Source organism: Diceros bicornis, chromosome 19, assembly GCF_020826845.1.
Source record: "Diceros bicornis minor isolate mBicDic1 chromosome 19, mDicBic1.mat.cur, whole genome shotgun sequence".
NCBI lineage: Eukaryota > Metazoa > Chordata > Mammalia > Perissodactyla > Rhinocerotidae > Diceros > Diceros bicornis.
In genome coordinates this window covers 25948810-25974257 of record NC_080758.1, presented here as the reverse complement: position 1 = coordinate 25974257, position 25448 = coordinate 25948810, and the positions used below count along the sequence as shown (strand labels likewise).

Here is a 25448-nt window from a genome sequence, read left to right as displayed (position 1 = left end):
ATCAATTCTATTGTTGTCTTCCTGGAGAGAGGAAGATCTGTGCAGAGGCTGTTGCAGTGGTAAAGGCATGAAGGAAGTTGGGGCAGCAGGGTTGGGAGATGCAAATAGTAAGGAAGTAGACCTACAGAACGTGGTGGACCAATCAGGAACTCCTGAGAGATCTTCATCAGGAGGCGCTGGCTTTGAGAATGTCTGTCTCCTTTTTCTCTTGCTCTCTCGTTTTTAACTCTTTGGGGGACCATTCCCTTTTGCAAATCCAGTAAGTGCTGTTTCCTCAGAAAACCACACGTACAGTACATGTGAAATTTTCCATGTTGTGTTGGGGACCCACGGACCCCAGGTTGAGAAGCCTTGCTCCAGCTTTTCTCCCCTGCTGGTTTTCTGTTCTACCTCCTTTCTTGAATTGGCCAGTTTGTTCTTAGTTGCAGGTGACAGAATGCCAGCTCATACCATCTCACTCTGCAGAAAGGGAACTTATTGACTCACATGACTGTGGGAAATGGCAGGGTGGAGCTGGTCTCTCTTTCTGCGTGGTGACTCATTCTTCCTGACTTCCCCTGAGTCTGGGCCATGATTGCAGGTGGCTCTGAATTATAGCTTTGGATCCTGGGAGGGAAAGAGCATCTACGTCCCTCTACCCCCATTTCTCTCCTAGCATTGTTAGAAAAGTCCCAGGGAAGGAATCTGATTGGCTGCTTGGATCATGTGCTCATGACTGTACCAGTCACCATAATCAAGGAGGAGGCTGTTCTTTGGCCCAGCTTGGATCACAAGCCTACTACTCCACCCTGTGGCCAGGGAGGCAGGGTCTGTTTGCAGAGGCTTGGGGTCTGAGGGGCTTGGTCCTTAGGAAAACGATTGCCCCGCGCTTTTCTCTTGCTCTCTGGTAGAGCTCACTGCTCTTGCTCATGCATTCTTTCCCAGCCCCAGCAGGGGAAGGACTGGAGGCCTGGGTTCCGGTCCTAGGTCCACCCCTCCACCAAGCTTTCAGCAGGGGTTTACTGAGCACCTATTCTGTGCCTGTACTTCTCTGGGCCTTAGTTTCCTCTCCTCTACAAACAAAGTTAGCTTTACTCTCCATGAGTGTGTTTGTCCAGCCAGCCAGCCCTCTGAGCACCTCCTGTGTACCAAGGATACTGAGATGAAGAGACACAGTTCCTCCTTCCTGGAGTTCACATTCTGGTTAAATTACAGGTAATGTGAAAATAGAGATATACAATAAAGTTCCAGGACTCGGAGGCTCTGTGTCCCCATTTTTTTGTGGATCAAAGCAAGACTGTTTTTTTTCCAGAAAGGCAGCAGCTTCCTGTGGCTCCTCTTGCCCTCCATCCCTTTCTGCCATTTGAGGGAGGAGGGTGATTTGTCTCTACAACCCCCACATCATGTATCTCTGATTCTACAAGGAGAAAAGGCTGGTTTGGTTTTTGCTCTTGCTTTGGAAAAACACTGGAAAGGGTTTTTCTGCTGGCATTTCCCCCCTCCCCACTTTCCCACAAATGACCCCAGCCCCCAGATCTCTGTTGTCATCTCAGTTGCCAGGGTGCTCTCATGCCTGCTCAGGCAGAAGGGGGCTCTTGTTGGCATGGATTCAGTTGGAAGCAGGGGAAGAAAAGCCAGTCAGAAAAGAAACATTTCATCTCGGCCTGGGAACGGAAACCAAGGGCAGGCTCTGCTTCCCCTCTGTTCCAGCCAAGAACCTGGTTACCCCCAGAAGCCCAGCTCAGAGCATCCACCCTGGGACCTGGCAGGTGGGGCAGGGGGAGTGCAATCTGTGCCTCCACTCCACTGGTGGGACCAGACCACAGCTTCAGTGCCAGGCATAGTTAAGTCGTTCTTAGTAAATGTTTTTTACTAATATAACTGCCTGTTTTAAATATAACTGCCTTTACATGTCTGGGGGAAGGGAATAAATTGGCTGTTGTGTTACTTTTTTGTTTGTTTTGATTAGATATCCTGTAAATTGTACATAATCTGAAAAGTGCCTTCCCTGCCCTAGCCACTCAAGGCCTCTCCCAGAGGCAATCAATTCCAAGGCCCAGAGATAATCTCTGTAAATTATAAACATATGCCTATATATTCCCCTGACACACACATGCGTAAAGGGTAGCGATTTGGTTACCCTTGAATTCTGTGCTCTTTACAGTTTTATAAGAAGTTATTGAGACTTGAGCCATTCAGAAGTTTCTGAACTTTTCTCTTCCTCATATGGATTTAAAGAATGTTAATTCAAATTTCAGCTAGTAATTTGAATTTCGAAGTCTATAGCCCCACAGAAAGACCTGAGGAGAATGCTTTCTCCCTTGCTGCCCTAACTCTCCCCTAAGTCACTAATCTGTCTGAGAAATTGCATCTCAACCACCCAGTTGTTCTGGTCAGGAACCTGGAAGTCGTTCCTGACTCCCTCTCCACTTCCTTCCCGTGCACATTCAGACAGATTTATAGGCCCATGGAGTCTTTCCTCCTGGTGTCTCTCAAGTTCATCGTCTCCTGGCCAGCGCCTCTGCTGTGGCCTTAGTTCAGGCCCTTGAAATCCAGCCTTACAATAGTACACTCATTTCTCCTTCCTGCCTTATGTCCAATTGTTGTCATATGTTTTAGTTTTACATATGTTATAAACTCCACACTACATTGTTATTATTTTTGTTTAAAGAGATTTAAATAATTAAAAAGCCTTATATGTTTACCCCTGTATTTATCCTTTCTGGTACTCCTCATACCTCTGTAGAGCTGTATTTTCATCTGGTATCATTTTCCTCCTGCCTGAAGTACTTCCTTTAAAATATTTTGTAGTGTGGGTCTACTGTTGATGAATTCTTTCAGCTTTTGTTTGTCTGATAAAGTCTTTATTTTGCCTTTGTTTTTAGAAGATTTCACTGGGTTTAGAATTCTTGGTTGACAGGTTTTCTTCTTTTGATACTTTAAAAATAGTGTTCCACTGCCTTCTTGGCTAGCATTGTTTCCTACGAGAAATCTCTGTCATTTTTCTCTTTGTTGCTCTGTATGTAATGTGTATTTTTTTTGGCTGCTTTTAAAATTTTCTTTTTGTCACTGGTTTTGAACAGTTTTATTACACTGTGCTTTGGTATAGTTTTCTTCATGTTTCTTATGCTCGGGGTTCATTGAGCTTCTTGGATCTATGGGTTTATAGTTTTTATCAAATTGGAGGATTTGGGACCATTGTTTCCTGAAATATTTTTTCATCTACCTCTCTTCTTTGGGGACTCCAGTTACACTTACATAGGCTGCTTGGAGTTATCCCCCAGCTCATTGATGCTCTGTTCATTTAAAAAAATTTTTTTTTCTCTCTCTGTTTCATTTTAGTTTCTATTGCTATGTAGTCAAGTTTACAAATCTTTTCTTCTGCAAAGTTTAATCTGTTGTTAATCCCGTCCAATAATTTTAATGTCTAAAAGTTCGATTTGGGTCTTTTTAGAAAATATCTTCCACATGTCTCCTTGACTTTAGTCTTTGCTAACTCTGAAATCTGTTAGTTCTAGGTTGCTTGCAATTGATTTTTTATCCGCGTTTGGATAGTATTCACCCACTTCTTTGCATGGTAACTTTTGATTGGATGGCAAATGTAGTAAATTTTACTTTGTTGGATATTGGTTATTTTTGTATGCCTATAAATATTTATTTTTATTTTTATTTTTTTATAATTTTATTTATTTATTTTTTCCCCCAAAGCCCCAGTAGATAGTTGTATGCCGTAGCTGCACATCCTTCTAGTCGCTGTACGTGGGATGCAGCCTCAGCGTGGCCATAGTAGCGGCTGGCCCGTCAGTGCGCGCCTGGGATCCGAACCCGGGCCGCCAGCAGCGGAGCGCGCACACTTAACCGCTAAGCCACGGGGCCGGCCCAACCTATAAATATTTTTAAGCTTTGTTTGGGCATGATTTCCTTGGTAACAGTTTGTCCTTCTGGGTCTTGCTTTTAAGATTTGCTAGGTGGGCCCAGAGCAGTGTTTATCTGGTTTAGGGCTAAGTTATTCCCTACTATAGAGACAAGACCCTTCTGAATACTCTACCCAAAGCCCTGTGAATGATGAGGTTTTCCAGTATGGCTGAGAGCAGATACCATAGCCCCGTGTGAGCATGTAGTACTGTTCTCTCTAATCCTTTTGAGTGGTTCTTTCCCTGGCCTCAGGTAGTTTTTTCCACACACATGCACTGATCAGTATTCTACCAAGTACTGGGGGGGGAGCCTCTGCAGCTCTCCTCTTTGGTGCTCTCTTCTTCTCTCCTGTGAACTCTAGCTGCTCTGGTCTCCCCAGACTTGCAGGTCTATCTCGTTGACTCAAAAAGTCTGCCAGCCTCTGCCTGAGTTTTCTCTCCTTGCGCTGAGTCCTGGAAACTCCGAAAGCACTAAGCTGGGGTGATTGTAGTGCTCATCTTATTTATTTCCCATCTCTCAGGCATCACTGTCCTTTTTTGCCTGGTGTCCAGTGTCTTGAAAACTGTTGTTTCCTTTCTCCTAAGGGGGAGGGTAAATCCAGTCCCTACCATCTTATCTTGGCTAGAAGCAGGAGGCATGCGAATTTGAATCCTGACTCTGCTAGTTATTCACAAGCTTTGAGAGGTTAGCAAGTTACTTAATCTCTCCAGTCTCAAATCTCTTCATCTATAAGTGGGCTAATAAGACTAATTCCTTATTGTGGGGATTAAATGAAGGAATAAAATACAGTGCTCTGAACAGGTGTTAGCTCAGGTTATTATGTGAGGAAAGAACCAGGGTCAAGGTTTGAGCTCCATCCAACCATTAGGAACTGAGAAGAGAAGGGAAAGGATCTAGAAAAAAGCCCAGGAAGAAGTAGTTATGGGGACTGGGGAGCCAGGGTAGGGTATGCCCTAAGGCTGGCAGGAGAAAGGAATTTCAGAGAGAAGAGGTCAGCAGTGCCAGAACTTGTAAGGAGATGGAAGGTGAGGGCATCTGGGTTCATGTTTTAACTGTAGCTACCTCTTCTCCCTGAGTAACATTTGTGAGTGTTTGGGCTAACGCTGAAATCTGAGTACCGACTTCCTCTGCCCAGCTGAGTTCAGAGGCTGGAAGGAGTCTCTGCTTTTCCTAACTCAGTTTGTGAAACCAGTTAAGATAAAAGACATACTGCTCATTTCATTGGACAGGAAAAACTCAATGATGTGAAATACTCAGGAAATGGAGTGTATTGATATTAATTATCAAGATCACACAGGATCACTCAGAAAAAGTCTTTTATGTTTGTTTCAATCTGGAAATCTCGGAACTACGTAGGTTCATATATTATTGGAGCCGGAGCAAGACCTTAGAGAGAGCATCTAATTCACCCTTTGCGTGTCCTTGATGAGGAGACCGAGGCCCTAAGGGAGGAGCCTTGCTCAGTGACATAATTTGGTCATGGCAGAATTAGATCTAGAACCCAAATCCAGGATCATGGGACCCAAGTTGCAGGTTCCGTCTAGACACAAGTCTCCCCCGGAGCAGTGGAAGGAGCACTTTCCCAGGGGGCAGGGCACCTGGCTTGGATTCTTCCTTGGCCATTACCTTTAACTTTGTGACCTTGAGCAAGTTGCTGAACCTTTGTGACTTCAGTTGCCTGAAAGTGGGCATAACTTTAACTGCTTGAAGGCAGGGGATTGTCCCAGATAACTCCTGTTTCCTCCAGATCTAAGGTTAATCTCAGGTGCTATGGGGCGGTCAGGACAGGTAAATGAGTAACGTGGCCAGGCATACAGTGGTGGGCAGTGGTGGGCGCTGAGGTGAACTGGAGAGTACGTGCATCTTCTAGAAGGGTGGCTGCCGCTTAGCTCCACTGAGTTGTTGCCAGACAGCAATGTGGGCTCAGTGTTGCCAGATAATCTGCGTTTTCAAAAGGAAGCCAAAAATATGGAGTTTTGTGTGAAATATGTGACATTCAAATTTACGTATTAAGACATGGGATGGCTATGACAGATCTGTGGGCTGCACAGGTGATAGCTATTTAAATGAAATTCTGTGACCTGACTGGGACACAGGATAGAACCCTGGCCTTGGATCCCAGAGTACAGGCTGTTTGACTGTGGCTCTCAGTAACCAAGGGTAGGGTGCTGTCCTTCCTGGGATCCTAGTTCCCCTATCCTGGCCCTGAGTTCCTCTTATCACCGAGAGCACCTCTCTGGCTGCCTGATGTGTCTGGAGTGAAACACCTCCTCTTCCTGCCTGAATTGAACCCAGCTACAGTAGAGCCATGGGAAGCCGTCAGCTGTCCCTTCGGGAACAGGAGGAGGCAGCCACATAGGCCTTTTGCACTATTCCTGGGGTGAGCCTGACTCCCCTTGGCCATTTTGTCTTCCTCCTTATGGCCCAGGCCACTCCCACAGGCCCGCTTTGGAACGACAGCTCTGCTACCTCTGTCCAGATGTAGTCACAGGGGAGGTCCCAGGCTCAGTGTCCCTTAAACAAGCCCCTGGACCCTTTGGTTTTAAAGTTCTAGGCATCCCAGTGGGCGTTAACACAGAAAAAAAAGTGAGCAACAGAAGTTTGAGATACTTTACCAAGTTCTTGTAGCTATGGTCCCTGGGTCTTCTTGAATATAGAGGGAAGGTCATTTTAGATCTTGGGAAAAGATCTAGAGGCCATTATGGGGTGAGAGGACAGAAGGCACAGAGCCCACTGGCCTCAGAAGAAATAACAGGGCAAAGGTGGGCATTCTGGAGTGCCCCCTCCCTTCTCCCTATCCCAGTGCTGTTAGGGGCACAGAGATGTAGGTTCCACCCTTGAGGAGCTTGTGGTCTGGGGAAGACATAGAGCAGGCACGAGGGAAGAAGACCTTTATTCTTTAAAACGGAAAAAAAAGTCACTACAAACTCTCCAATTATGTTGAATTGTCAACCTAAATGCAGAGGAGCTGATAAAATGGTTGGGTTTTGTCACATGTACTTTTTTTTTAATGGAGCCTTTGTTCACTGTTTTATTGTTTTTATGGTTATTTATTAATTTTTTTTTTTGAGGAAGATTGGCCCTGAGCTAACATCTGTTGCCAATCTTCCTCTTTTTCTTTTTTCTCCCCAAAGTCCCAGTACGTAGTTGTATATCCTAGTTGTAGGTCCTGCTAGTTCTTCTATGTGGGATGCCATCTCAGCATGGCTTGATGGGTGGTGAATAGGTCCGTGCTCAGGATCTGAACAGGCGAACCCTGGGCTGCCGAAGCGGAACGCGTGAACCCAACCGCTACGCCACTGGGCTGGCCCCAATCACATGTACTTTTAACCAATTTAAAATCCACTAGAAAAAAAATTTTCTTTTTTCAGTCAGAGGCTTTCACTGCCTACCCTCATGGATTACCAATTAGTTGAGAGTTTCTGGGCAGACCGAGCTGCCTCCAGATGCCCTTGGTGCCACATTACGAGCTTGTGGAGTCTGTTGGGTGGGGAAGGCACGAAAGGCTCTCAGATCCCCAGGCTCAGGCAGAGAAGCAGGCCTGCTGCCTGCTCGGTGCAAGGTAGACGTTTGTGCTCTTTGCAGTTAGGCAGCCTAGCATCGATCCCAGGCCTGCCACTGCCTAACCTAGGACTTGGGCAGGAGATAAGCTCTTTGAGCCTCAATTTTCTGATGTGTCAAATGGGGTAATAACAGTACCTGCTTCATAGGATTGTTGGGAGGAGCCAGTGAGCATGTAAGCCCCAGTCATGGTGCCTGGCACCCAGGAAGCCCCTCATAAATGGTAGCTGCTGTTATGTATTATATTTTTCTCCACTGAGCTACAGCTGTATACTCTTTCTTAGACACACTGGGCTAGGAGGAGGGACAGGACAGAGACAGGAAGATACAGAGATTCCCCAGAGAGAATGTCAGACACAGGCAAGGAAAGAGAAATAGAAAGGGAAAGAAATGGGCAAGCTGGAGAGAACGGTCACATTTTTCAAGTATTTTCAAAGAGATTATCTTTCTCATTTGCCCTTGGGGTAGTGCTATCACTCCCATTTTCCATTTGATGAAGAGGTAAAATAACAGCCCAGGCCAGTGTCAGGGCCGGGATTCCGACGCCAAGCCTCATGCTCTTCTCTGTGCCCCATTGCTGGTATGCATCAGTGAGGTCCAAGGATGAGGAAGCTTGTGTTGGCTAAATAATCAAGGTGGCTTAAATTAGTTTTTCCCCAAAATGTTTTTTGCGGGGGAGGTGGTGGTGGTTCTTTTTCTATTAAAATCGGCTCTGAGAAGTCCTGCAGGTAATAATACCAGTGACAAACATTCACTGAGCACATGCATGTCTGGCCCCATTCCAGCTGCTTCGCATACATATCTTATCTTAATCCTCACAATAACTCTATGAGGGGAGTATTATTATCATCTGAGGATTAGTGAGGGTAAGTAATTTGCATAGGGTTTACTTGATGGTGGAGCTGAAACTCGCAGCTGGACCACTGGACTCCCTAAATGACCGTTATAACGATGTGACCCAGCATCTCCTAAGCTTGTTTGACGGTGTCTTATCCTGCCTTCACCTGCCTTTTACAGGATGTACTCTGTATGTGCTGTTTAAATAATTTTGAAGCAGTTTGATATTCTGTTAGATTGTTAATTGGGGGGATTATTTCTTTCGTCTTTGTCCCTTTTAAACAGATAAGGGTCTTCTTTCTTTCTCTCTAGAATTTTCCCTTGCAGCAAGTACTGTACTCCTCATGTGTTTGCTGATGGAAGTCAGCAGGTTTCAGATTCTGCTTTCCTGGTCATACACAAGTACTTATTTTACCGTTTCTAAATGGAGCGCATTAGCTCCAGGCCACGGAGAGCAAATTAGGGGAACAGGGAGATAAATCACAGACAAGGAGGCTGCTCTGAAAAGTGCTGTCTGCACCTCTAGCGTGAACTCTCCAGCTGTGTGGGAATAAATGCTGCCGTGTCAGGGACAGCATTCCAAGGCGTTTGCAGGACGAGGCCCTCTTTTCCACAGGTGAGCCTGGAACACTGGCAGAGCAATGATGGACACAAAACAGCCTCTGTCTGGGCTTAGTGGTGCATTCTGGTTTCTGAGACCTTTCTGTAGGTCCTGTAGATCCACGCTGTTCCTGCCACGTTTATACAGGGTGGAGAAATGAGCTCAGCCCTGCCCCCAGCTTCTGAAACTGCGGGCCAGATCAACAGCACCCACTTGGGGAAAGGACGCTGGAACCAGGCAGACTAGAACTTCTTTTCCATCCTTTTTCTTCTAACTGGGGACTTAGGAGAGCATATCAGGTAGCTTTCCTGTTCTTTCATGTGTCAGCATGAGCTTTTAAGCGGGGTTTGCAACGGGCAGAGTTTGGAAATTGGAAGAAAGAGCGTTAAGAGACTATTTTCCTTATGGTAGGGCAACTGCTGGTATATTTACAGCAACTTAATTTGGAGATAACAGAGTTGAGGTGGTGGAAAGAGCCCCAGGCTGGAGACCTGGGTTCTAGTCCTGGTTCTTCCTCTAACTCGCTGCGGGATCCTGGCAAGCTGTGTCGCTTTTTCTGGGCATCATTTCTTCTCAGTTATCTAATAAGATGGGTTGGACTTCAGTATCTCCGAGGGTCCTTCGAGCCCCCTCTGTTTTAGATGCCCAGATTATAACTTTTACTTGGTCAAGGTTTGGTGGGATATCTGATGCCATGTGACGTAGGGATGCTTACTAATAACTGTCCCTGCAGGAGGATGGGTTTCTTTGACATTGGTGGGTAACTTTGTTGTTTTGACTTGGGATCTTTTTTTGCCACATACACGGGGCAGATGACAGGTGACCCCAGCAAAGTGACTAGTGGCTTGAGGATCAGGTGTGCTACTCTTGGCTGAGGGTACCCTGAACATCTGAGGTTTATTCATGGGCGGAATGAACAAGGAGCATCTGAATGATTGCTGGAGGCAGGCAGAGCAGGGCTCCCTCAGCTTCACTGGGCTCCCTGCCTGCCAGCAGCCCTGCCGTGGGCAGGCTGTTCTGTAAGTGTCCTCTGGAGTGTGTGTGTGTTGTTTGCTGTGTACTTCATGCTGAGAGTGGAGAAGCAGCACTGTCCTCTTTCCCTCCCAGCTCTTGTACCTTCTGCTAGTTGAATTCAGATGTAGAATCTTGGGTCTTTTTTTGTGTGTGTGAGGAAGATCAGCCCTGAGCTAACATCTATGCCAATCCTCCTCTTTTTGCTGAGGTAGACTGGCCCTGGGTAACATCTGTGTCTGTGTTCCTTCATTTTATATGGGACGCCACCACAGCATGGCCTGACAAGCGGTGCATTGGTGCACGCCTGGGATCCGAACCCCGGGCCGCCAGCAGCGGAGCACGTGCACTTAACCACTACGCCACGGGGCCGGCCCCCTTGGGTCTTTGAAAGAACTGTAGACACCATCATTCATTTAGTGAGAGGATATTACTGTACCTTCCTTCCCCCCAATGCCTGAATCTCTCTATATGGGTAAGGAGTGTACAGTTATGACTTCTTTTTACTGTTTGTTGAGATACCCTGGGCTAATGGCCCCTAAACTGAATATCCCCAGATTGGGGCAGTCAGGCTTGCCCTCCTCAGCAACTCTTCAAAGAGAAGTCTGCCTTTGCCTAGGAGAAAGGAACATCCTATCTAGTTGTAGTGAACTGATGTGTTCTCTGAAAATGATTTCTGTGCAGTCACTAACAGATACCTTTCAGGAGTTTCTGGTCCTGGGTGAATGTCTTTTGCACTGGTCTCTCTGCTTCTTAGGGTATCTCGTCTGTGTTTTTCCTCCAAATAGCTGTTTAGAGTGTCTAATGAAGCAGCTGTCTAGAGACCAATGTTTATTTCAACATGGTTGGAGTTGTTTTTGCTTCAGCTTTCAGAGCCAATAAAGCTGGTTATTAGATTCTGTAATTGCTGCTGTAATTACTCTCTTGGTACCAGAAAAGGCATAATTAAATATGGAGATTCCAGGGACTATTTTTTTCCATCTAAAAGCAACCTCTTAAACTTCTGTTGGCCTGGGTTAGATTTCACTTGTTAAAGCCATTGTGCTTATGAATCACACTGGGGTTCTTTGGCAGAAAAGAGATTTCTTTGGACCCCCCCTTCTTTGAATATTTGGTTTAGATGAACTCCTTGTTAAACTAGTACTTTTTTTTCCCCTAGTTTTTATTAAGATATAATTGATATATAACATTGTATTAGGCATATAAAATAATGATTTGATATATGTATATGTTGTGAAATGGTTACCACAATAAGTTTAGTTAACATCCATCACCTCACATAGTTATAATTTTTTTTCTTGTGATGAGAATCTAGTGGAATTTGGAGACATATTAAGTCACTAATAGCCAGCATATATTTATGTGAAACATTGGGCTTGGCCCTTCAGATTTTGGCTACATATGGAAGCAAATTTCTGTGGTCAGAAATAAGGTTGGGATGGAGGATGTTTTACTGTAAGTGTAACAGTACGCAGGAAGAGTGGCATTTAACTCATTTGTTTGCCCTAAGTTGTACTTCACCATAGTGCCACACGTTTGTCAGACAACAGAGTGGTTCCAGTGCTGTGAATATTTATGTTTACATGTATTCTTGCTGACCCCATGTCTGATTTCAAGGTTACTTTACTTATGAACCATGTATGGAGGAGGGAATTAATCGTGTACCCTTCCTCCCTGGAGTTCTCAACTAGTTGAGGAACACACACAGGAGTTAGATTGGGGTAAACAACTCAACTCTGCCCCTGCCAGACGCTGTCCTGGAGAGTTCACTGCGCAGGGGGAAAGAGACTGTGTGAACCCTGCAGGCGGTGGGGGGAGCCTTGGGGGACCAGGCTGTTTGCTTAGGACTTTTTCCTAGTCTCAGAGAGAGCGCACCATGTGGTGAGGATGGAGGGAAGGGCAGGTGCTTACAGAAGTCCTGTTTTATGGGCCAGGAGGAATGCAGGGAAAGGATCCTGCCAAATGATTGTTCTAGCCGGTGTTTCAGTGAGACATTATCATTTCTCCTTTGAGTCACAGGTACACAGGAGATAAACTATGGGTGTACCCCACATGAGGAACCCTGCATAGAATATAGGAAAAACTTAAAAAAACAGATGAAATTGGAGATTCAGCTTAATATATATTAAGCACTTACTGTGTACCAGTCATTGTGGCTGGATGTTGGTCTGCAAAGATGAATAATTACAAACATTATTTCATTCATGGGGGGATTCTTGCTTGCCTCCCTGGTATATTTGGGTATGTGCTTACAGATTGTTTATTGCTTGGGGGATTTTAGAATTGGGGTAGAGGTCAGAGAAATGTAAGATTGGCATGCAAGGAGTCACTGCCAATTGAAAATGTATTCGGAAAAAAGTTAAAGCAGTTCTAAATCTGTGGTGTTAATAAGGAAATAATAAATTTGTTTTAAAAATCAGAATGTAGCTGACTGTGTAAAATCAAGGCTCGCACTACACTCAGGACACTGAAAAGCAAGGCAGAATGTCATCTCAGTGTTGGTTCTCGAGAACTGTCCCAGTGTCACTTCCCATCATTCTGAGCCTGTGGTGGGAAGAGCAGAGGCCTGGGGGTTTCCACAGACCAGTGGTTGAGCCCTCCCCTCTCCACCTAACAGCAGGGTGACTTGGGTGAGCCGCTTCACCCTTCTAATCCCCGGTCTGCTGGTTAGTCTGGATCTGGGACCTCTGCCCTGTGACCGGGGGGTGGGAGGATTAAATGAGGAGGTGGATGGGACTGCTGCAGCGCCTTGCTTACCACACGGCAGGCGCTCAGAACGCCTTGTTGCATCTTAACTGGTGGACAAGTTGTTATATGCTGGACTATGCCATGGGAGGTGTTATGCTATGCCAAAGGGGCAGCTGTGGGACACTGGCCTGAGAAGGCTTGAGAATCACTTGTTGATTAGGGTGTGTCTGGGTCCGTTTCTGTGGAAAAGCAACACAGCACCAAGGAATTCACGGAGGAAGCAGCTCCAGGCCCTGAGCACTTACCAGCGCTCTCCCAGGATGTCCTCCCTCTGCCGTGCTGGTTGATGGCCCTGGCTTGTGGAGAGAATCTCGGTCCCTTGCCTCCCATAGGACCTTGCAGGCCATGTGGGCAGAGGGAGCTGTTGAGGGTTTTTAAGCAAAGAAATTGTTGGATTTGCACTCCCTCTTCTGTGTTCCCACAGTCCCCTTGACATTCCCAATGGACTGAATGACCCCACCAGGGCAGGATCCTGCCTTTTTCATTAAGTGGGGGACATAACAGTTATAATGGCAGGGCATGGACTCTGGAGTTCCACACCTAGCTTAATCCCCTCTTTGTCACTTACCACCTGGTGACCTGATTTACATAACTTCTCTGAACCTCAGTTCCCTCATCTGCTAAAAAGGGTGGTCATTTCTACCTTAAAAGGTTGCTGTTATGAGGTATCTATGTCATGTGCATGACTTAGTGCTTGCAGAAGGTGAGGGTGTTCAGTAAGGGTCTTGGGGACCCCTGGGTGTGACTGTAGGATGGATTTCTTGAAGTCATAGGTGATTCTGGCCATTCACACCAGAATCAAGGGAGATAACACATTGAATGGCTTTTCAGGGCCGGCCCGTGGCTTAGCGGTTAAGTGCGCGTGCTCTGCTGCTGGCGGCCCGGGTTCGGATCCCGGGTGTGCACCGACACACCGCTTCTCCAGCCATGCTGAGGCCGCGTCCCACATACAGCAACTAGAAGGATGTGCAGCTATGACATACAACTATCTACTGGGGCTTTGGGGGGGAAATAAATAAATAAATAAAATTATGAATGGCTTTTCAGCTTTTAATGAGGCACATTTCATTGTTCTTCAGATTTTTTGCCTGCATTATCCTGTGGCTGGGGGGATTTTTGCTGGTGGTTTTATCTGCCGCTTTGTGAGGAACAGTGGACTGCTTACATGCAGGCCAAAGCTATTTTCCTTTAGAAAATGGTTCTCAGGACGGAATCCTAGAGGGAACGTGAATGGAAGGAGCATGGGACCTATTCATGTGACGAAGGGAGCAACCACAGCCCCGTGGGGGAGGTGATTGACTCCCACCTACAGCCTGCAGGAGATGGCTCTGGTCTGGGGCTCAGGGACAAGGGGGAGCATGCATGCGTGGGTGCATGTGTGAGGCTAGTGCTATCCAGGGTAAGGCAGGGGCTGGCCAGCTTCCCGGACCCAGCCCATTCCTCCTGCTTGAGTCTGTGCTGAGCTCCCTTCCTGCTTGGATGCCCATCTAAGATGGGTGCTAAAGAGCATTTTTAGTGTAAAGAGGAGAATTGAGACAGTAAGGTAAGGGGAGCCTGGGTTTTGAGTAGGGAGATGTGGTTTTGGCCCCTGCTGTGCCACAAATTCACCTGGGTCAGATTGGTCGCCCGCACTAGCCCTTAAAACAAGATGATCTCTATAGTCTTAAGATGCCGAGAGGCTGAGAAAGATGATGGCATTGACTTGACCGAATGCTCAGACTCTAGATTTGTCCCTGGCAGGGAGTTCTGTCTTTATTTTAGTTTTAGTTGTTTTCTATGATAGAGAATGCTGTAGAACCATCTTTGGGCATGGGCCTCTTTGGTTTTGTTGAATACGTTCCCAGAAGGAAATTACTGGGTCAGAGGGCAGGAACATCATTATGGCTGTTGCTGTGTGTTACCATGTTGCTTTTCAGAAGCATTATAACAGTTTACAGTTGTCGACTGTGTATGAGATAGCATTTTAACCCCAACTGATCCAGTATTTGCTATAGTCATTATTTATTATTTTTGTAATTTAGTTGGCATAAAATGATACTTTAAAGTTGTTGCTTTATAATATTTAGAGCTGCTTTTTGGGGGAGTGTCTACTACGTTTAATGGTATGCGAGGTGTTTACATATATTATCTCATTTACTCCTCACAATGAACCTATCAGGGAAGCTAAGTAGCTCACCTAAGTCTGTGAGCTGGGGTTTGAACCTAAGGCAGTTTGACCTCAAAGCACGTTCTTTGTCTGGGTGCCTCTGTGTGTGGCTACCAGAGTGTGAACTTTTGCTTGTGTGCTTGGCTGCATTTTGAAGTATGGGAATTTTGTATAGTTTTCTTAGAAAATTGAATGTGCTCTTTGTATAGAGGAGTTTATTAACCCTCTGTTACAGTAGAAGCAACAACCAAGGGGCATCCTTGCAATTAGGGAGAACACTTAAGTGAACTCCAGGACATTACCCTGTGTCTGGGCTCTCTGAAACCCTGTTTTCTTGCCCATGCAGCGGCCCTCCAGGCCCTGAAACGCAAGAAGAGGTATGAGAAGCAGCTGGCGCAGATCGACGGCACACTATCAACCATCGAGTTCCAGCGAGAGGCTCTGGAGAACGCCAACACCAACACCGAGGTGCTCAAGAACATGGGCTATGCCGCCAAGGCTATGAAGGCTGCCCACGACAACATGTACGTGGCCACCCGCCGGTGGAGGGGGGCAGCCGCATGGCAGGGCAGTGCTGGCCCTGGAACGCCTCAAGCCCAGGCCGTGGCCTGGGGCAGACCGCTTGACTTAGCCATCCAAGCTCCTGAGTTTGTTTTAATTTGCATTCTTTTTTGGAACTCCTTCTAGCATGTATTATGTACCCTGCTGCCTTTGGAAGCAGATGTCATGGAATAAAACAGTATTTTCTGAGTGATTCAGGGTTATTGTGATGAGCATAGAATTTCAAGCTGAAAAGGTCCTTAGCAGGTCCTCTCACCCAGGCCTCTGATTATCAAGGTGGGGAAGCCATGGCCCAGAGAGGAGAGGTGACTTGCTCTAGGGTATGCATGAGCTTGGATAGAACCAGGGTTGGAGTCAATGGCCGTGCCTTTGTCCTGATGCTGTCAGGGGCCCTGAAAGTGTGGTATATCTGGGGGCTTCGGATCTCTCTGTTCTTATGTCTGCTTTTGATGGAATTTTCCACCTCCACCCTTGCTCCCAGGCTTTGACTGTCATATTGACAAGGTTCTGGACCTCAACAGTCCTTCCTGTATGTGACTACTTCTCATATACAGTGGCCTAAGGAATTAGATAAGCACGCTTGTTACAATTATAATTAAAGGCCAGGGTTGCACTAGGCACAAATGAGGGCCTCTCCCATGAGCAAAATTCTGCCTTTGCTTTAGTGCTTGAACTTGGCAGCATATATTTAAGGTGGTTGGAGCCCTTTTTGCTTCCTTTTCGGTACTCAAACGTGCTCTAGAACAGGGTTGGCAAAATGCAGCCTGTGGGCCTGCCACCTATTTTTGTAAATAAAGTTATATTGAGGGCCGGCCCCGTGGCTTAGCGGTTAAGTGCACACGCTCTGCTGCTGGCGGCCCGGGTTCGGATCCCGGGCGCGCACCGACGCACCGCTTCTCCGGCCATGCTGAGGCCGCATCCCACATATAGCAACTAGAAGGATGTGCAGCTATGCCATACAACTATCTACTGGAGCTTTGGGGGGAAAATAAGTAAAGAAATAAAATTATTAAAAAAAAAAGTTATATTGAAACACAATTGTGCCCATTAACTTACATGTTGTTTGTGGCTGCTCTTGTGCTACACAGCAGGGTTGAGTGTATGTGATAGAGATCGTATGGCCCACAAATTCTAAAGTATTTACTGTTTGGCCCTTTACAGGAAAAGTCTGCTGATCCCTGCTCTAGAGATGGGGGGTTGCAGGAAAAGTAGCCTTTAAATGAGTGAAGGGTTGTCTGAGGGTGAATGTCTACTGGACTGAGCTTCCTGAGTGAGGTCCATGTCTGCTTCATTTCTGTGTTCTCCAAGATGCCTAGCATAGAGCACATCTCAGTAAATACTGTGCATGCTTTGAAGGATATGTGTATATATTATGTTGATTAATTATTTGTTTATATGGTTGACAGTGTATAGAAAATAATTCTGCATGTTTGCCTTTCATTTGGGGCCTAGTAGAGGAGCCATACGTGGATTTGAGTAGATGGGAAGGGCCTGTCAAGTGGCATAGCTATAGTTTATGATCTGTGATTTTGCCTCCCCTGCACAGAGCTGCCCTTGAGCTTGAAGAAGAGCTGTTGACCCAGGAGTTAAGTCCCGTGGTCTCATCTACCAGCTTGCTGGAGAGACTGTGACTGTGGCACCTAACTTTGCTTAGTCTTATTTCCCTAGGGTATTGGACTAGGTGATGTCCAAGGATGCTTCCATCCTCTTGATTCTGTGATTCTCTGTTTAAGGGAGACTAAAAATGGACAATATTTTTATTGTCTATATAATAATAATAATAAATATAGATGATAAAGAGAAAAAAATAATTCCTCACTGGGAGTAATTGTCGGAGGTGGGTCTGGGAAGCAGATTGTGTGGAGCGAGGTTTCTGCTCCCCCTCACAGACCCTCTTTACAGACTGATCATCTGATATGACATCTCTCCATTTCATTTACAGGGACATCGATAAAGTTGATGAGTTAATGCAGGACATTGCTGACCAGCAAGAACTTGCAGAGGAGATTTCAACAGCTATTTCAAAACCTGTAGGGTTTGGAGAAGAGTTTGATGAGGTGAGTGGTTTCCTGCAGATCATATAAGCTTCACAGATGACACCTGGGCTGCCCTTTGATGCGCTATCAAAAGCCTCTGGCAGGGAGTAGTGGATTGTAAATCCCTCCAGAGACTTGGACATGGACAGAGCATGGTAGTAACCCTTGCTAATTTTGAATTTTGAGGGATGCTTTCACTGTTTGGGGTAGAAGCTTAGGTGGAGTAAAGGAACCTTCACTGGGTTCCTCAGCAGGCTTCAGGTCAATAATTGGTTTTGACAAGTAGTTATCCTGTACCTTTCTGTGGTGGGCCCTGGGCTCAGGCTGGGACAGCCAAGGTGACCATGCTCTGGAGAAGTTTACAGGATTTGCCCTTGGACAACTCGGATGTGAGGTAGGGGTGAAGCCAAGGAAGGGGCTTTTACACCTGACTCCTGAGGGATCTGTCTGGAACTCAGCTACCTACCAATTTCTGCTGTAGCAATTGAGACCTTGAGTCTCTTAGGTTTTTAAAATATAGTAATGGGCCCTGTTGAAGGCACTTCCTTCTGCCTTAGATGTGAGTGTGCTGAGGTCAGGCCTTCTCTGCTCCGCCTCATTCTTGTGCTATCTGATTCCCACTGTATAGCTGAAAACACAGCCTGCAGCTCTTACCTTGGCTCCCAGCACCAGGGTTTTCGTGTTTTCAGATTGGAGTTTGATGGACTAGTCAAGTTAATTTCAATTCAGCAAACATTGCTGAGCATTCACTCAGTGTGCCCGGTTATGAGCTAAAGAAATAGAAATGAAAAGATGCAATCCCTTCTCTCAGGATGCCCACAGCCTGGTGCAGGACACCAGACGTAGACATCAGTGATTACTCGATAGTCTGTTGTGTTCGCCAGTAGAAGCGTGTTTAGGCTGTTTGAGTCACAGAGTGTGGACCTGGGGTTCATCTCCCCTCTGACCTTCTCAGAAGGGGTGTGTGTGCCCTGAGCCATCAGGTAAGGGTTACAGCTGCAGGAGCTGGGATCCCCAGGGACTCTCTCTCACTCTTGTCTTTCCTTTTACCAGGATGAACTCATGGCCGAATTAGAAGAACTAGAACAGGAGGAACTAGACAAGAATTTGCTGGAAATCAGTGGACCCGAAACAGTCCCTCTACCAAATGTTCCTTCTATAAGCCTACCATCAAAACCCAGTGAGTACTTCTTACCTAGAGTCAGGACACACCCCTGACACCACGTGGTGGGTAATCTTGTGGCCAGTTGGCCTCAGTTTGGTTCTGAGTTTGCCAAGGGTTGAGAACCAGGTAGGATCTGTTGTGACAGCCCCAGAGACAATGTCACCTGCCCTTTCCTAGTTTCTCTCTGGAACAGGATTTCTCAACCTTGGCACTGTTGACATAGCCAGATCCTTCTGTGGTTGGAGGCCAGGGGCAGGGGGGCTGTCCTGTGCACTATGGATGTTTAGCAGCACCCCTGGGCTCCCCCTTTATCTCACCCTCAGGTAGAAGTATTCCACACAGAACTTCTTGATTTGGCATCGAGAGAGCCCAGGGAGTGGAGTGTGACCAGGGTGTAGTCACCTCACTCTCCCACGTATCAGAGGGAAACAGCCCCTCAAGTCGGGTCAGCTGCCTTGGGTGGGGTGTGAGCAAAGGCTATCCAGACGCTGTTCAGCAAGCTGCCTGAGGGTGTGCAGAGATGGTGCAAGCCACTCGAGGTGGAGGGGGCTGCTGGCGAGGATTACATCTCTCCTGGGGTTCTTTCAGCTCTTCCCAGCCTTGGGTGCTCTGGGACTGAGGCCTCACATGAATCCTGATAGACTCTCAGTGTAGAATCCTTCTTGTTTTGTCTGGTCCCAATGCGAGTGGAGGGGAGGTGCTGGGGAAAGTGTGCCTGGTTATCTGGAGTTTTATGTTGCAGCTTTTAGGCACAGAGGAGCCGTCTGCTGGTGAACTGGAGAGGATGCTGGCTGCAAGGGCAGGACTGTTTTATAGACACCGTGTAACACAGAATGTGTTGAGAGCACCACCACCAGCCCTCCTAAAAAGCCTTTTCTCTCTTCACACAGCCAAGAAGAAGGAAGAGGAAGACGACGACATGAAGGAATTGGAGAACTGGGCTGGATCCATGTAACTGGTCCAGCGCGGGCTGGGCCCAGACAGACTCTGGTGGCCTGCGCAGCGGGCAGGCGTGTGCGTGTGCGGAGCAGGCAGGACTTGGTGCAGGCAATTTCCATCGCTCTCAAATCTCCCTCCAAAGCAGTAGGGCCGCATCACTGCTCACTCTGCATAGCATGGTCTGCACCCAGCGGGACGGGTAGGGGGGAGGGGGGTGGGCGGGTGGGGTGGGAGGTGCCTGCTGTTTATAATGTTGAATTTCTGTAAAATAAACTGTATTTGCAAATCCAACATTGAGCTTCCGGACTATGCTAACTCCACTGCTGAACCTCAATGGAAAGGGTCGACCGTTTGCAGTTGAAATGATCTGAAAATGTAGCCTCTGTCCTTCTAAGTCAGTTGACTTGTCGCACATCTCTTTGTAAGACTTGTATGGTACTGGCAGAAAAGTCGTTTTTTAAAAGCCATAGGCTTTTCCTTGTCCTTAGCTGTAATAATGCATCTGATTTGGATTTCCTCAAGAGCTGTATTTCTGTCCATCACCTGTGTACTGGCCCCTGTGTTTACCACTCTGGCCCACTCCTCACTCCCACTCCCCTGGTCTTTTGGAGTTTGTGACACTGATTTGAAATGAATGGTGTTCTCTTGAGAGCAAGTGAGATTGTTAGAGTTAAATTCCAGCTATACATTTTTCTAACATAGCTCTAAGGTCCTTGTTGCTGTTTGTGATAACTGATAGATAACTCATTGGAAACATGTGCATACATTTATATTCAGATGAAATTATGGTTTGCACTGTCTATTAAATATCTTGATTAATTTTCATACTTTGCCGTTGTGTTCAATCAATCTTTAATTTGCTTTGGGAGTTGACCCTTTCCAGGCCAGCATGGTGTCCAGTGGAGTCTGTGGAAACATATGGAAAACTTGAGCATGATGTATATCAACAGTTTGAACCGAAGAGCAGAGCATATCTTACTGGAAATGTGTTTAGGTTCTGGAAGCCATGGATATGTGGCCTTCACCTTGCTTGGGGACCCTCTGGGCACAGTAAAGAGCGAGTTGGTTTTTGTGTAGCTCCAGGGTCTTCCCTAGTTCTCTGTCAGTGTCCATGGGCAATGCCAACAGGACAGCAGAGCCTCCACTTGTTGGAAACCATGGTGCTGCCACTGACCAGCCCATCTGGTGCACTGGTGCAGTGAAGAAAATGGCCTTTCTTATGGGGAGGAAGTGTGGGGTGGTGACTGAGAATCTAGAACACTAGTGGTAGTTGCAGGTGTGCTGTGACTTGCCATGTGACTTTGGCCCGGCCTCTTCAACTCTCTTGACTTTTCTCTAGTCTTATACCCCTTTGAGAATCTGATGAACGCTACAGACGCTCTCCTTCAGAAAAGTAGATCTCTGTATGTTCATCCTTAATTCTGCATGCATATTAGCAGAATTGAGAGGATCTCCCCTCCAGTGCCCACCGCCAAACCTCTTAAGATTAAAACCAACCTGAGTTCACAATTAAACACTGCCATTGCTCACTGGGTGCCCTGGGGCAAGTTGCCCACCCTCCCTGGATCTCATTTTCCCATCTGTGAAAGAAGAGGGCAGGACCAGGTCATTTCAGAGGTCCAGTCTGTGGGAAGCTGCGCATGCCCTGTTCTCACCCATCATCGCTCCTCTTCCCAGGGCTGCCACACTTAGAATTGGGACTTGACCACAGTGGTTTGAAAATGCATGACTTGTGTGGAGGCTGGGTCTGGCTATTCTCGGAAGTCCTTTCTTTCCACCTCAAGAAGAATCTAATGGCAACGCTTGTGCTGGCTTCTATCTTCTCGGCCTGCAGTTGGTTGGGCCCTGGGTGTTATTTGGTGTGGGAGATCCAGAGTGGACACTCTGAAGCTCTGCTCATCAGCTGCCTCGGGCTTGTCACCACAGGTCTGGGTGAGGGGAACTCGCGGACCAACCATCCAGCTCTGCTGGAAACCAGGTCCGGAGCAGTGTCTGGGGTTCCTCTGAGAGAAACAGCTGCTTATTCCTACCAGGTGTGGGCCTTGTGCCAAGCCTGTGGGATGGAGCATTCAGTAACACTCAGTCACTTTCCTGCTCTCAGAAGGTTCTCAGTCTGGCTGGAGAGAGAAGTTGCGAAGTTGCAGTGTCAGGATTTTTTGGCTACAAGCTACAGAAGACTCAATTGACCGGTATAAACAGTAAAGACCTCTACTTATCCATTCAGAACTTACTCAACAAATAATTTATTGAGCACCTACTGTGTGCCAGACACTGTTCAAGGCACTGGCAGTGCATGCAACAGACCAAGTCCCTGTCCTCAAGGTGTTTACATTCTAATAATCTCAGGACAAGAAGTCTTGGGGTGGCGAGGGGTTGGGTGGAGGTGGGGGAGGCATGGGGGCATTGTGGGTTTGTAGAAGTGGCTCAGCCGTGTCCTCAAGAACCAGGTTCTTTGCATCCTTCTGCTCTGCCACTCTCTGCACATTAGCTTTTCCTTATTGGGCTTGCCACGTCTTGGTCACGAGATGGCCCTTCATCACACACCCAGGGTCTAGAAGGAGGGTCAGCACTAGCCAGGTTTTCTTTCACCTCTGCCCGTGTTAACAGGAGGCAGACCTTTCACAGGAGACTCCACACAAACTGTCCCTGTGTCTCATGGGCCATAACTGTCACATGGCCATTTCTTGCTGCAAAGGAGTCTGGGAAAATGGGGACTGAACAAAGAGGTCCAATGAGGATTCTCCCCTAGGGCCGGGGGTGGGGCTCCCTTCTTTGAGCCCATTACTGGACCAAAGTGGGTTTCTGTTAGGAAGGAAGAAGAGGGGGTGGTGGCTGAGTAGGTGCACCAAGTGTCCACCAGGGAGGCAGACACCAGAAACCAGACAGGTGGGAGATTAGTGCTACCAATTTCTTCCAAAAAGCAGACTGGATCATGAAGTGTTCCTTTCATACCCCTCAATTTGCCTCCACTGTTTCCTCTTCTGTGGTTGGAAAACTAAAGGTGCATTGGAATTACCTAGGGAGCTTGTTAAAAATTGTCTCCTGGGCCCCATCCCCAGAGCTGGGTGGGGATCCAAGAATTTGCATGTTAAAAAACTCCTTGGGTGATTCTGATGTAAGTGGGCAGGGGCTACACTTTGGAACACTCAGGTGGACGGGCACTATCGAGACCTCAGAATGGACCCTCCATGACCTGGCCCCCTCCTCCACCTCCTCCCATGTCTCTCCCCGGGATTATTATGCAGAACTCCCTGCCTCCTGGAACATGGGCTCGTGGCCTCCCAGCCTTTACACGGGCTCTGGCCCCTTGGCCTTCCTCTCCTGAACACAGCCCGCCTTGTCCTGGTCCCCCGCTCCCCACACTCTTGTCATGAGTTCTCATTCCCTTACCAGACAGTGAAGTCACTGCATTTCCTGGCCCCTCGATCTGCTTGGCACAGATCAGGTGCTCACGGATGTTTGTGTGAATGCATGTGTGTGGTCAGAGGGGAGTGTTGGCGACTGGATGTGCCAGGAGGAGGTGGAATTTGAGCTTGGGCTTGAAGAAGGAGTGGATTTTTTACCTGTGAGGGATGGGGCATTCTAGACCAAGAGAACCTTGTGAGGGGAGACAAGGAGGCAGGGAGGTGAGGGGCTGCCTCAGGACGATTTGACTGGGGGAAGGGCTTGCTTGGGAAGAGGTGGGAGGTGAACTGGAGAGGTAGGTTGGGGCTAGACTGGGATCTTGAGCGTGAGACTAAGGAGTTATTAAGAATCAGGCAGGGAAGGGAGAGAGGAGGAAGGGAGAGAGGAAGGAGGGGAGAGAGAGAAGGAGAAATGAAGGAAAGAAAATCAGTAGTTCAGGCAATAATTTGGGGACCAGAGGAGGGTAGGGATGCAGCTTTTTTGGGCCGCCTCCCATTTCCCTCAGCGAAGCGAGGGCGGCATTTTTAGAAGCAGCAGTTCTATGGAGTAAAGTCCTGCTGCTTCAACTTGAGACTGGACAATGGGAGGATGTGTGGGCAGGCCACCGCAGCGGCAGGCCAGGATGTCGAGGCCCAGAGCACAGGGCTCCGGGGTCTGGCACACAAGGTTCAGATCCTGCCCCTGCAGCCCAGGGACTGTGTGAGCCTGGGGAGGGGACCTCATGTCTCGGCCTCAGTAAAATGCGGGGAATAACACACCTGCCTGTATCAGTTTCCTAGGGCTGCCATAGCAAATGACCACGAAGTAGGTGACTGAAAACAATCGAAATTTACTCTCTCACAGTTCAAGAGGACAGAAGTCCAAATTCAAGATATCAGCAGGCCACACTCCCTCCAGAGGCCCTAGGGAGGATCCTTCCTTGCCTCTTCCAGCTTCGGGTGACTCCTGGCATTCCTTGGCCTGTAGCTGCCTCACTCCAATCTCTGCCTGCATCTTCGCGTGGCCTTCTTCCTTGTATCTCTCTGTGTCCTTTTCTGTCTCTTATAAGGACATTTATTGTCAGGGCCCACCCTAATTCAATATGATCTCATCTTGATCCACAGCTTAATTACATCTGCAAAGGCCCTATTTCCAAATAAGGTCACATTGTGAGATTCCAGGTGGACATGAATTTTGGGGGACATTATTCAACCCACTATGCTGCTTCACACAGCTGTAAGGTCTTGGGCTGTAGAGCGCCCAGCAAGGTTTAGAAAGCTCTGTGAGAGAGAGGTGGGGAGCACAGGTATTGTGAGCCCCATTTGCTAGATGTGAAAACCAAGGCTTAGCGAAGCGTTGGGTCCCACTACTAATAAGTGGCAGAGAGAAGAAGCTAATGAATTTCTTGTTCTATGAGGGCCATTCATTCAACAACTATTTGGGTCACCTCTGTGCTGGCTCTCACAAAGCTCACGGTTTGGTGGGAAAATTAAGACAGGCCGTCGCTATCCTCTTCATTGTCATTGCCACCGCAGGCTGGGTACTCAGTGTAGTGCAACCCACTGGGAAGAGGGCGCCTGACCCAGGAGGGCTTGTGGGAGGAAGCACCGTCTCAGCTAAGATTGAGGGCTGTTGAAGACTCAGCAAGGGAAAAGATGTGAAAGACAGGGAGACAGGAGGACTGTTTTCAATAGCATATGCAAGGGCCTGGAGGCCACCCTGGCTCGCATGTGGGCTTGAGCTGGATAATGACACAGAGTCAATAGACCTTCGGTGAGTACTTATGAAGTGAATTACAGATGAGGAAACTGAGGCGTCGAGGTGCTTCAAGTCCCATAGCAAGTACGAGCAGAGATAAGACATGAACCTCAACTTGAGTCCCTGTCTCCCCATCTGGATCTCTTCTTGTCTGCCCTGGGTGCCCGCCCTGCAGAGACCGCTTCCTTCCTTCCTGCTGAGCTGCATCCCGGCCTTACTCAGACAACAGAGGAGTCAGCTGGGCTAGAAGCACAGACCTCTGAGTCCTGCCGCCCAGACTCTGTACCAGTCACAGGCTAGATTTCCACGAAGCTCTGGCTAAACGGGGCCCAAATTCCCACGGGGCAACTTGGGCTGAAGCAGAGGTAGACATGTTCTCTTGCTCACGAGGACATTACTTGCCTGGACTTTTTGATTTTCAACAAGAACAATAGTCCCCAAAGAATGGCAAATATTAAGGGAGCTTTACTAAGACCAGGCACGTAATCTGCTTCATCTCATTAATCCACACGAGAGCTGTTTCAGGGCAGGACCACTCCTCGCCCTATTTTACAGCTGAGAAAACTCAGGTTCAGATAAAGTGACTTAGCCAAGGTCACACGGATGGTGAGCAGCGGAGCCATAAGAGTCCAGCCTCCGAAGCCCTTCCCTCCCACGGTGGGGGGTAAGGGGCAGGTTCACAGGGACTCTTCGCTGTCTCCCTTGGAAGGTGCCAACTTGGAACATGACCAAATGCTGGAGTCCAAAGAGGAGGCCAACTCGCAGAAATCCTCCTGCTGAGAGTAACAAGGCCACAGGCAACAGGAT

General features: G+C 47.6%; 1 protein-coding gene across 1 annotated transcript in view; it reads left to right on the top strand.

Moving 5' to 3' along the window:
- The window catches only part of CHMP4B (charged multivesicular body protein 4B), a 40887-nt gene extending 21181 nt beyond the window's left edge, over positions 1-19706 (top strand). The window contains exons 2-5 of the mRNA XM_058562895.1: positions 15145-15322; positions 17302-17416; positions 18449-18575; positions 19451-19706. Of these exons, the coding sequence (XP_058418878.1) occupies positions 15145-15322; positions 17302-17416; positions 18449-18575; positions 19451-19515 (485 nt within the window). The 3' untranslated portion in view covers positions 19516-19706. The remainder of the gene's footprint in view (positions 1-15144; positions 15323-17301; positions 17417-18448; positions 18576-19450) is intronic.
- Positions 19707-25448: the final 5742 nt, after the last annotated feature.